This window comes from Boleophthalmus pectinirostris, unplaced genomic scaffold (genome assembly GCF_026225935.1).
Source record: "Boleophthalmus pectinirostris isolate CB_2022bp ecotype Guang Dong unplaced genomic scaffold, ASM2622593v1 HiC_scaffold_1, whole genome shotgun sequence".
In the NCBI taxonomy this organism is placed as follows: domain Eukaryota; kingdom Metazoa; phylum Chordata; class Actinopteri; order Gobiiformes; family Gobiidae; genus Boleophthalmus; species Boleophthalmus pectinirostris.
This window is the reverse complement of record NW_026570970.1, coordinates 29,707,140-29,719,604: the sequence shown is the minus strand read 5'-3', so window position 1 is coordinate 29,719,604 and position 12,465 is coordinate 29,707,140. Positions and strand designations below refer to the sequence as shown.

The following is a 12,465-nucleotide window of genomic DNA, read 5'->3' as shown; positions in this document are numbered from 1 at the left end:
ACAAAAAAACAAAACTCCAACTAAAGAAATCTTCAGATCATTAACTCTTCTCTCGTCAGACTCTCACAGTTTTATCTGGCCTCATAAATGTAAATGAGTCCAAACTAATCAGCAGCCCTGCCCATTCTGAAGCATATGTTTTATTTTGGGTTAAGCGTGTCTCCGGGGTATATGAGTTCTATCTCTTTTTGGCTCTTCGTTTGGCTTTAATTAAAAACTCCAGCAGCTACGAATGAGTGTTTAAAAAGGTACAGCCCCCCGGCACTATCTCCTCTGGGAACTGATTAGATTAGTTTAGTCCTGGTTATGTTCTGTAGTCCTGGTTTAGTCCTAAATTAGACCTGGTTTAATCCCAGTTTAGTCCATGTTTAATCCTTGATCACTTCTGGTTTAGTTCTGGTTCAGCCCTTGATGAGTCCTGGTTTTATCCTGGTTAATTGTGGTTTACTCCTGGTTCAGTCGTGGGTTATTCTTGATTTAGTTCTAGTTTAGCCCTTGACGAGTCTTGGTTCAGTCCTGGTTCATTCCTGGTTAATTATGGTTTAGTCCTGGTTCAGTCCTAGTTCTGTCCAGGTTTAGTCCTTGTTTAGGCCTTGTTCAGTCCTGATTTAGCTTTGGTTTAGTCCTAGATGAGTCCTGCTTTAGTCACGATTTAGTCCAGGTTTATTCCAGGTTCAGTCTTTGACATGTCCTGCTTTAGTCCTGGTTTAGAGTCCTGGTTCAGTCCTGGTTCAGTCCTGGTTTAATCCTTGTGGAGTCCTGGTTTAGTTCTTGTTGAATCCTGGTTTAGTTCTTGTTGAGTCCTTGTTTAGTTCTTGTTGAGTCCTTTAGTTCTTGTTGAGTCCTTTTAGTCTCTTGTTAGTCCTGTTTAGTTCAGTCCTGTTTAGTTCTTGTTGAGTCCTTGTTTAGTCTGGTTTAGTTCTTAGTGTTGAGTCCTGTTCTTGTTGAGTTCTTATTTTAGTTTCTTTGAGTCTTGTTTAGTTCTGTTGAGTCCTGGTTTAGTTCTTGTTTAGTCCTTGGTTTAGTCTGTTATCCTGTTTAGTTCTTGTTGTCCTTGTTTAGTTCTTGTCCTGGTTTAGTTCTCTGTTCTTGTTGTCCTTGTTTAGTTCTTGTTGAGTCCTGGTTTAGTTCTTGTTGAGTCCTGTTTAGTTCTTGTTGAGTGTTTAGTTCTTGTTAGTTCTGGTTTAGTTCTGTTGAGTCCTTGTTTAGTTCTTGTTGTCCTGGTTTAGTTCTTGTTCTTTAGTTCTTGTTGAGTCTTGTTTAGTTCTGGTTGAGTCCTGGTTTAGTTCTTGTTAAATCCTGGTTTAGTTCTTGTTGAATCCTGGTTTAGTTCTTGTTAAATCCTGGTTTAGTTCTTGTTGAGTTCTTATTTAGTTCTTGTTGAGTCTTGGTTTAGTTCTGGTTGAGTCCTGGTTTAGTTCTGGTTGAGTCCTGGTTTAGTTCTTGTTTAGTCCTGGTTTAGTTCTTGTTAAATCCTGGTTTAGTTCTTGTTGAATCCTGGTTTAGTTCTTGTTAAATCCTGGTTTAGTTCTTGTTGAGTCCTGGTTTAGTTCTTGTTAAATCCTGCTTTAGTCTTGATTTAGTCCAGGTTTAGTCCAGGTTCAGTCTTTGACCAGTCCTGGTTCAGTTCTAGATGTGTCCTGGTTTAGCCCTTGAGTCCTGCTTTAGTTCTTTTCTCCAATGTTAAAACTCCCTCTTTGACTTCACAGTGGTTTTAGCTCCTGTGTGCTCGTAGTGTGGCCCTTTAATGGAAATAAAACCTGTAATGAGGAGTTAAGAACATGGCCAAAGGATTTTAATACCGTCATTTAAATTTGTGAAAAACACAATGGGTCTTTAGAATAAATCTTGATGGACTCATGGATCATGATCTGTGCTCCTTCAGCTGGAAGTGAGCTGTAAATCCACACCATTAGTTTTGCATATATCACATAAGAGACCAGCCTGGACTAAAACTAGACTCAGTGACCAAAGAGAAAATGTGGGAACGGCAAGATAATATATTCAGAATACTGCAATTAAACCGGCAAAGTGACCAGAGTCTAACCTTTGTACTTCACAGAGGAGTTTTCAGACATTATTTTAGTTCTATTTGAGTAATACTTCATTTTACCATGCTACAGTACTCTTACTTCTACTACCTACTTCTTACTGGTTCAGTCCTGGTTCGGTTCTCGTTTAATTCTGAGTCCTGGTTTAGTTCTAGTTGAGTCCTGGATTAGTTCTTGTTGAATCCTGGTTTAGTTCTTGTTGAGTCCTGGATTAGTTCTTGTTTAATCCTGGTTTAGTTCTGTTGAGTCCTGGATTAGTTCTTGTTTAGTCCTGGCTGAGTTCTGGTTGAGTCCTGATTTAATTCTTGTTGAGTCCTGGTTTAGTTCTGGTTAAGTCCTGGTCTTGGTTTAATCCTGATTCAGTCCTGGTTCAGTCCTGGTTTAATCCTTGTTGAGTCCTGGTTTAGTTCTGGTTGAGTCCTGGTTTAGTTCTTGTTGAGTCCTGGTTTAGTTCTTGTTAAGTCCTGGTTTAGTTCTTGTTGAGTCCTTGTTTAGTTCTTGTTGAGTCCTGGTTTAGTTCTTGTTGAGTCCTGGTTTAGTTCTTGTTGAGTCCTGGTTTAGTTCTTGTTGAGTTCTTATTTAGTTCTTGTTGAGTCTTGGTTTAGTTCTGGTTGAGTCCTGGTTTAGTTCTTGTTTAGTCCTGGTTTAGTTCTTGTTAAATCCTGGTTTAGTTCTTGTTGAATCCTGGTTTAGTTCTTGTTAAATCCTGGTTTAGTTCTTGTTGAATCCTGGTTTAGTTCTTGTTAAATCCTGGTTTAGTTCTTGTTGAGTCCTGGTTTAGTTCTGGTTGAGTCCTGGTTTAGTTCTGGTTGAGTCCTGGTTTAGTTCTGGTTGAGTCCTGGTCTTGGTTTAATCCTGATTCAGTCCTGGTTTAATCCTTGTTGAGTCCTGGTTTAGTTCTTGTTGAGTCTGGGTTTAGTTCTGGTTTAGTCCTGGTTTAGTTCTGTTTCAGTCCTGATTTAGTCCTGGTTGAGTCCTGGTTTAGTTCTGGTTTAGTTCTTGTTGAGTCCTGATTTAGTCCTGGTTCAGTTCTGGTGCTTTGGTGATGTGGTTCAAAATAACTAGTAAAAAATACACAAATATGAAGTCATAGATTAGTTCTGGTCTACTTCTTATACTGAAGTACTATTTCAAAGTATTTAAAGTATACGTTTACTTGATGAAAAGTTACTTAGTGCATCTTTAAATATGCTTCCCAGCTCACAAACTCCAACTCAAGTCAAACCGCTCTGATTTAGTTTCTGAGTGCCGTCGTCGACTCCACAGCCTCCTCCCCTGTACAGAAGCAGCTGTCACTTCGCTTCTTGTAACCTCCCCATGGACACCACAAAAGTTACATGGTGCACCTTTAAATATACTTAATTCTACCATCTGTCAACTCCATCTGAAGTGAAAACCACACTGATTTTGGCTCTGGGCTCTGTATTTGCCTCCAGCCCCCTCCCCTGTGCACACGCAGCAGTGGCTCCCTCCTCTTGGACCACTGACCCAGATCTGCTCTTGTCACTTTGGCCGAGCTCACGCCGATCCAGCCGCGGTTTGTCCGAGGGAAACGCGGCCCCGTCCAAATCTGAGGCTCTGGAGCTTTCGGGCACCGCTCCGTCAGCCAAAACCAGTGAAAATGTGAAGAGAAAAGAGGCTTCGATGGACCCATATCTAATAATGACTTAATGAGTCCAGCTGCAGGTCCTGGTTTGGACAGAGACGTGAGAGACGGCGAGAGCAGAGGAGGACAGGGCTGTACTGACGCGCTCAGGCAAATGTCCAAAGTGTGAGCCAGAAAACAGATGTGAGAGAAGCGGGAGTGGAGGGACTGGTACACGACTTCAGCTCGGGATATCAGAGGAAGGCACCGCAGGATTTTAGAGTCTGACCATTTCTAAAAGTGAGACAAAAAGTACTAAACTAAACTGCCATGTTTTGTGTACGCTGCGCCGGCTTCAATCAAAATGATCCAAGCACCCCACTGGGAAGGAAACTGGACCAATCACAGGGCAGCATTCTGGTTTGGGGAGGAAGTAAAACACCCAGTTGATCCAATTCGAACATGGCATGTCGAAGAACAAACCTTTCTCAAATACGAAAAAAAAAAAAAAAAACATGCTCTTTGTGCTTTTTTCAAACTGGATTGACCAAGTTTTTTTTCTTTTTTCCCAAAGTATTTTTTTTATTGAATTCTATTAGATATACAATTTCAAACATATTACAATAATGTGTTTTACATCCAAAACCCAGAACAAAACAAGAACAAACCCACCCTGCTGCACCATTAAAAACAACAACAACAACTACTACTACAACAACAACTACAACTACTACAACTACTACAACAACAACTACAACTACTACAACAACAACTACTACAACAACAACAAGAACTACTACAACTACTACAACTACAACTACTACAACTACTACAACAACAACTACAACAACTACAACTACAACTACTACAACAACAACTACAACTACTACAACAACAACTACAAACAACAACAACTACTACAACTAACTACAACAACAACTACAACTACTACAACAACTACAACTACTACAACTACTACAACAAACTACTAACTACAAACTACAACTACTACAACAACAACTACAACAACAACTACAACTACTACAACAACTACAACTACTACAACTACTACAACAACAACTACAACTACTACAACACTACAACTACAACAACTACAACAACTACAACTACTACAACTACTACAACTACAACAACTACAACTACAACTACTACAACAACAACTACAACTACTACAACAACTACAACTACAACTACAACTACTACAACTACAACAACTACAACTACTACAACAACAACTACTACAACTACTACAACTACTACAACTGCTACAACTACAACTACTACAACTATAACTACAACTACAACAACTACAACTACTGCAACAACTACAACTACTGCAACAACTACAACTACTACAACTACTACAACAACTACAACTACAACAACTACAACTACAACTACTACAACTACTACAACTACAACTACAACAACTACTACAACTACAACAACTACAACTACTACAACAACTACAACTACAACAACAACAACTACTAACTACAACTACTACAACAACTACAACAACTACAACAACTACAACTACAACAACTACAACTACTACAACAACTACAACAACTACTACAACTACTACAACTACAACAACTACAACTACTGCAACAACTACAACAACAACAACTACAACAACTACAACTACTGCAACAACTACAACAACTACAACATCTACAACAACTACAACTACAACAACTACAACTACTGCAACAACTACAACAACTACAACTACTGCAACAACTACAACTACAACTACTGCAACAACTACAACAAGTACAACTACAACAACTACAACTACTGCAACAACTACAACAACTACAACAACTACAACTACTGCAGCAACTACAACAACTACAACTACTACTACAACAACTACAACTACTACTACTACAACTACAACAACTACAACTACTACTACAACTACAACAACTACAACTACTACTACAACAACAACATACAACAACAAATACAACAAATACATATAAAACATTACTTATTAAACGAATAGTAGTTACTCCTGTGAAATAAGTGAGGGATCAACATCATTGATCATAAGCCAAAGCTGATCAATTTGTCTTCTTATATACTTTAACTTCTTAGGTTCTTCTTAAAGACAATGCAGTAAAGTGTATTTACCTTGTTGACATGTTTCGGCTGCTGCTGCTGCATCTTCAGAACTGTCCCCGGTGTTGGTGGTGACGTGTCGTATATCAGCTGTTGTTACTTCCTGTAGGCGTGGTCAGACCTGATGGACCTGGCAGGTCGCTCACACTGACCACGCCTCCCGTCGCCTGATGTTCTTTGGAGGAGGGTGTCCCAGGTGTGTGAAAGGAGGAACGCGCCATCATCACAGTTAAAGCTGTTCGTGCCTCGTTTCCTGATTTCAATGGCCTCTTGAACTTGTTGTTTTCCGATCCAATGACCCGAGCCCCGTCCTGATCCATAATGTGGTTGTTCTTTTTACAGTGGTCTGATATGGCAGATTTTAGGTTTTCCTGTTCTGCTTTATCTTTTTGTGTTCTGGTGAGTCTCCCTGATGTTTCCTTTTTGCATTCCTTTTGGTGTTCCTTTTTTCGAATGTGAAATGCCCAGGGCTTGGGTCATTGGATCAGAAAACAACAAGTTCAAATGCGTTGCATCAGTGCAGAGCCTTCTTTTCCTGATTGCTTTCAGCCATTCTTGTTTCTGAATGTTTCATGTTAATGTTAGCCAGGTTATAAAGATTGGAGCAGCTTACACAAAAAAAAAATTGTCCCTATATGTAACAGGTGATACTAATAGATGAAATAAGATATTGTTCTACACTTATCCTGTTGATTGATTGATTAGGGTGATTGGACGTCCCTATTTACCCGGGACAGTCTCGGTTTTGAGCCCTGTGTCCCCTGTCCCACCAGATTCATCCAAAACCATTGATTTGTTCCAGTTTTATACAAAAAATGTCTCTATTTTTGACCAGTTTGATCCCTGCCAACAATAAAGAAAGGCATACATTGTTTGCCTAATTCATCAAACAATTTCACTTCGTAGAAACCGTCTGACCTCACAGCATTAGGATTTTTTCGCTCGACTGTAGGCGGGTACTTTTTTTAAAATTTAACCAGTCGCTGCTATTTGGTTGTGATGTATGTAATGTGCCACGAACAGGGTTAACTGGTATATTAAGCTTTTCCCAAATCCCGTAGGAAGAAGGGCAATAACGTCTTTCCCCTTGATAAAATTCACCAAACATTCTCTTTATTGCGGCTTTAAATCCTCGATCTCAGGAATCGTTGACGGCAAATAATGTATGGTTCTTCGCTGATTGGCTGGTGCCCGAACTTGCTCTTCCGGGGTTTTTGTGAACCGTCTAGTGTTTTCTGATTCCTGTTCTAGTCACTGGAGAGAAATGGAATTGAGTGGACGCACTAGGTGGTGCCAGCCTGGTTAATAAATTGTCATTTGTTTTGGTAAAATACAGAAAAGGTGCTTAAAAGTAATAAAATGTGAGTATACGGACTCACATGTTAGTCATGAATGGGCTAAGTGCAGAACAATTTTCCTTAATTATGCACTCGTTTCACTATTTTGTTATTACCAACCTCCCCAGACTGAGGGTGTCCCAGTTTTGAGTTTGAAAATCTGCTTTAAAAGTTGGTGGCTTGGGCAGTTAAACCATTCTAATTCACTCTAACTTATTTTATATCTGCCCTTTCATTTGCCCTTGTTTAATTCTCTCTAGTCTGTCCGTTGAGTGCACACAGTATCTACCAGTCACTTTTTTGCCTCGTCTCTGGCCTCATGTTCAGCATCAAACGCCGCCCAAACGTTTGATCAAAGCCAACCCAAAAGAACTGCGCTTCAAACTTAGTGAGAAAAAGACTCACAAAGCGCACAGACCAGAGAGTGCAGCTGTCGCCCTCATATGTATGCTAATCCAATCCCCGGCCCTTGAGCAGGACTTGTTTGGACCGCGCCGTGGACTTGAATAAGCTGTTGGCAGCGCGCTCTCCTTGTTTACACTATAAACAATCTGAGCTACAGGTCATTGATGTGAGTGTGTTTTGGTATTAGAAACAGTGGCTAACCTCCGCGCTGGATAATACCGGTCCGTTAACCACTTCAAACCAGCCCCAAAACCTCTCCCTGTACATTTTGGATTAAGACGTTTGGAAGTTTAATAAGAAAAGATGGCACTGAGGGGTAGTCTCTCCGTAGCCTTGACAAAATGCTATAGGCTAGATAGTTACACAAAATGACTATAGAAATGAACAAAAATGATACAATATCTTAACTTTTGAACAGTAAAACTACTCAAAATCGCATCTAGAAACAGGAAGTAGTAACCCACAAAGTTTGTTTGTTTATTTCATGGGGTAGTTGTCATGTATAAGTTCTCCAAGCAGGGTACGTCAACAGAAATTTTGGGGCTTGGGGGAGAGTCCTGCACCAGGTCGGGTACCCGCGGGAAAATAGTTGCTGAAACGGGCGGGTTTTAACGTTCTGGAATTTTACGGGCGGGTATGCGGGCGGGAAGTGATTACATACGGACAGGTCAGGACTAAATCAGGATTAAACCAGGACTACACCAGGACTAATCTTGGACTTAAGAGAGAGAGAACCCCGAGCCCGTAGAGGAGAGTGTCCGCAAAGCGCGATCGGGAGATGGCTGCGCTTACCTTCGTGGGGCGTGGAGCTCTTTGCCGGTCCTTTCACCCGGCGGTCTATGCGGGAGCGCTTCCAGGCTCGTTCTGACAGTGAGTCCTGGTTCAGTTCTGGTTTAGTTCAGTTTTAGTCCTAGCTCAGTCCTGGTTTAGTCCACGTGGTTCAGTCCTGGGTTAGTCCTGGGTTAGTTCTAGGTTAGTCCTGGGTTAGTTCTAGGTTAGTCCTGGGTTAGTCCTGGTTATTAGTCCTAGTTAGTCTGGGTTAGTTCTAGGTTAGTTTCTGGTTAGTTCTGGTTAGTCCTGGGTTAGTCTGGTTAGTTCCTAGGGTTAGTCCTGGGTTAGTCCTAGTTCTGGTTAGTCCTAGTTAGGGTTAGTTCTAGTTAGTCTGGTTAGTCTGGGTTAGTTCCTGGGTTAGTTCTAGTTAGTCCTGGGTTAGTCCTAGGTTAGTCCTGGGTTAGTCCTGGATTAGTTCTGGGTTAGTCCTGGGTTAGTTTCTGGGTTAGTTCCTGGTTAGTCCTGGGTTAGTCCTGTCCTAGTTTAGTTAGTCCTGGGTTAGTCCGGTTAGTCCGGTTAGTCTGGTTAGTCCTGGGGTTAGTCCTAGGTTAGTCCTAGGTTAGTTCGGGTTAGTCCTGGGTTAGTCCTGGGTTAGTCCTAGGTTAGTTCCTAGGTTAGTTCTGGGTTAGTCCTGGTTAGTGGTTAGTCCTAGGTTAGTCCTAGTTTAGTCCTGGGTTAGTTCTGGGTTAGTCCTGGGTTAGTTCTAGGTTAGTTCTGGGTTAGTTCCAGGTTAGTTCTGGGTTAGTCCTGGGTTAGTCCTAGTTCAGTCCATGGCATGTGCGGCACAAAAGTCCAGCATCTTGATCAATGTTTCTTCTTCTCAGTAAATAATGCCTGTGAAGTGATGTTGTATTTTTGATACTTAAGTTGCGTCTGTGAATTTGTTTTCGTAATTAAATGATCGGCTTGTGTCTTTTTAATGGAGAGGTCTACAGGTAATACTCTGAAATTAAGACTGAACTATATTCTTTACTTGTTTTTAATATGAAAAAATAAAACTGAAAGTTGTAATTGGTGAATCATCTGGGAAAAAATCTGATCCATTTTTTGCCATATCACCTATGTTATGTCTTTAATGGACCGCTAATAGACTCATTCTGGAAAATTCTCACTTCATCCATGTGATTTGAATTTAATCTTGCCATTGTTCTGTTTGTATTTAAGAATGAATTTAACATGTTGTTAATTAATTCAAATTTTGCCTGTGTTATAATTAGAATACGGCTATTAGTGTAGTTATGTTGTATGAATCAGACTTGTCCTGGTTTGGTCTTTGTTTTAGTCCAGTTTAGTCTTGATGTAGACCTGGTTTGGTTCTGTTCTATTTCTGGTTTAGTCCAGGTTTAATCTTTGTTTAATCCTGTCCTGGTTTAGTACTTGTTTAGTACTTGTTTAGTCCTGGTTTAGACCTGGTTTATTCCTGGTTTAGACCTGGTTTAGTCCTGATTTCAACTTGGTTTATTCCTGGTTTAGACCTGGTTTAGACCTGGTTTAGTCCTGGTTTAGTTCTGGTTTAGTCCTGGTTTCGACCTGGTTTAGTCCTGGTTTAGACCTGGTTTAGTACTTGGTTAGTCCTGGTTTCATCCTTATTTAATCCTGTCCTGGTTTAGTCCTGGTTTAGTCCTGGTTTCGACCTGGTTTAGTCCTGGTTTACTCCTGGTTTAGACCTGGTTTAGTACTTGTTTAGTCCTGGTTTCATCCTTATTTAATCCTGTCCTGGTTTACTCCTGGTTTCGACCTGGTTTAGTTTAGTCCTGGTTTACTCCTGGTTTAGACCTGGTTTAGTACTTGTTTAGTCCTGGTTTCATCCTTATTTAATCCTGTCCTAGTTTAGTCCTGGTTTCGACCTGGTTTAGTCCTGTTTTAGACCTGGTTTAGTACTTGTTTAGTCCTGGTTTAGACCTGGTTTAGTACTTGTTTAGTCCTGGTTTAGTCCTGGTTTAGACCTGGTTTAGTACTTGTTTAGTCCTGGTTTCGACCTGGTTTAGTTCTGGTTTAGTCCTGGTTTCGACCTGGTTTCGACCTGGTTTAGACCTGGTTTAGTACTTGTTTAGTCCTGGTTTCATCCTTATTTAATCCTGTCCTGATTTAGTGCTGGTTTAGTGCTTTAGTCCCCCTATAATGCCAATGTAGTGTTGGTTTAGACCTGGTTATTCCTGGTTTATTCCTACTTTATTCCTGGTTTATTCCTGGTCAGAATTGTGCTTTTAATGACCAAGTGACACATTTAGTTTTCCGTATTTTCCTCCCTTGTTTGAGTTTGTCTTCTGCCGTTATAACAATGTAAAAGCATTTTATAATGACCTACACACGGTCCTTTCTTGGTGATGGGAGTTTTTTATTACCGCTGATGTATTTCAACTGTCTGAAAAGTCCAATCTCAATTTGATTCTGCTTTGATAAAGAAAACCATTTCATCGAGCCAGACCTTATTTTCGTATCTTGTTACGTAACTCTTTTGTCCCATTGTCCCTCACCTCTGGCTCTGCTCTTGTTTTGTGTTTCCTAGGCAACGGAGTGGGCACCAGATGAGGAGACACGCAGGTCCTGTCAGAGCAAAGGCAAAACCGAGGTACTGTGCCCTACATACACTTTCATATCTGATCCTCTCTGGAAAAAAAAAAAAAGAAACAAATAAAGGCTTCACAGTTAGAGCAAGTTTGTAGATGGAGGTTCCATCAAATACTTTTTTCCATGGAGATGTTATTGCTTGTTATTTGCCTTGAATGTTTCTCAGTATGGTGTCAAATCCTGTTATCACCGTGGAGACCAAATTCCCAGACCAAGTTACAGGTCAGATCTGTGGAGAGGCAACCAATCCCTGTATAATTTTTTCATTCGTCTTTCAAAATAAAACCAAAAAATAAGAAAAGGAAAAAACTGCTATTTTCTTCATTATTTGTCTCCAAAACCAAAATGAAAAGATGGATAACAGATAATGATTCTGGGACCAGTCCTGATCTGGTCCTGGACTCAGTCCTGATCTGGTCCTGGACTCAGTCCTGGTCTGGTCCTGGTGTCAGTTCTGGTCTCAGTCTTGGTCTCAGTCCTGGTCTGAGTCCCGGTCTCAGTCCTCAGTCGGTCTCAGTGGTCTCAGTCCGGTCTGGTCCCGGTCTCAGTCCCGGTCTCAGTCCTCTCAGTCGGTCCCGGTCTCAGTCCGGTCTCAGGTCTCAGTCCCGGTCTCAGTCCTGGTCTGGTTCCGGTCTCAGTCTTGGTCTCAGTCCTGGTCTGGTCCCGGTCTCAGTCTGGTCTCAGTCCCGGTCTCAGTCCCGGTCTCAGTCTTGGTCTCAGTCTTGGTCTCAGTCCTGGTCTGGTCCCGGTCTCAGTCTTGGTCTCAGTCTCAGTCTTGGTCTCAGTCTCAGTCCCGGTCTCAGTCCCCTTGGTCTCAGTCTCAGTCTTGGTCTCAGTCTTGGTCTGTCTCAGTCCCGGTCTCAGTCCCGGTCTCAGTCCCGGTCTCAGTCCTGGTCTGATATAAAGGTTTAAGTTAAAACATTCACATTACTCCTTCAGTAACATTCATGAAATAACCGTCCATTTTCTGCATAAATTTTTCTTTTCTTGGACATTTTTGGGGAAACTTGATGAGTTTTCTTGGCCTCTCTAGTGGCGAGATGCATTATGGGAGCTGTAGTAGCGGCACAGAGTCACAACACGTGGCCTTGGCCTTACCGCGTGAGCTTTAGACGTTCTCGGAGACACACCTCGTAATCTCGACAGTTCATCTGGTCCCGATCAGGTCGGTTTCCGGAGGCTTGTCACTGCGGCAACTAGTTAGTCACTTTGGTGGAATGGAACTGAGGGTTTGACAAGCCCGGATTGACTTTAGCTCGCTTAATGGAATACCCCCCACGTCTGTTTGTGATGAGGAACCAACATTACAACATAGACGAGAAAATAACATAATCTGGGCCTTTTAACTGGAAGTGCCACCACGATGGAAGCTCCGTTTAGTAGATCAAAAAGCACAATACAACTGTAAAGCGTTACTATTATCACCGCCTCACGCCCAAAGTAGTACTGAAGTATTAATAGTACAGTTGCATAGTGTTAGTCATGAACGTAATGCAGTACTTTGTAATGATGTAAAGTCGTGTCTCTCAAACTC

At 41.3% G+C, this 12,465-nt stretch overlaps 1 protein-coding gene across 1 annotated transcript in view; it reads left to right on the top strand.

Moving 5' to 3' along the window:
- The window catches only part of sema5ba (sema domain, seven thrombospondin repeats (type 1 and type 1-like), transmembrane domain (TM) and short cytoplasmic domain, (semaphorin) 5Ba), a 492,613-nt gene that overhangs the window by 304,126 nt on the left and 176,022 nt on the right, over positions 1 to 12,465 (top strand). Inside the window, exon 6 of the mRNA XM_055149649.1 lies at positions 10,870 to 10,932. Coding sequence (XP_055005624.1) covers positions 10,870 to 10,932 — 63 coding nt within the window. The remainder of the gene's footprint in view (positions 1 to 10,869; positions 10,933 to 12,465) is intronic.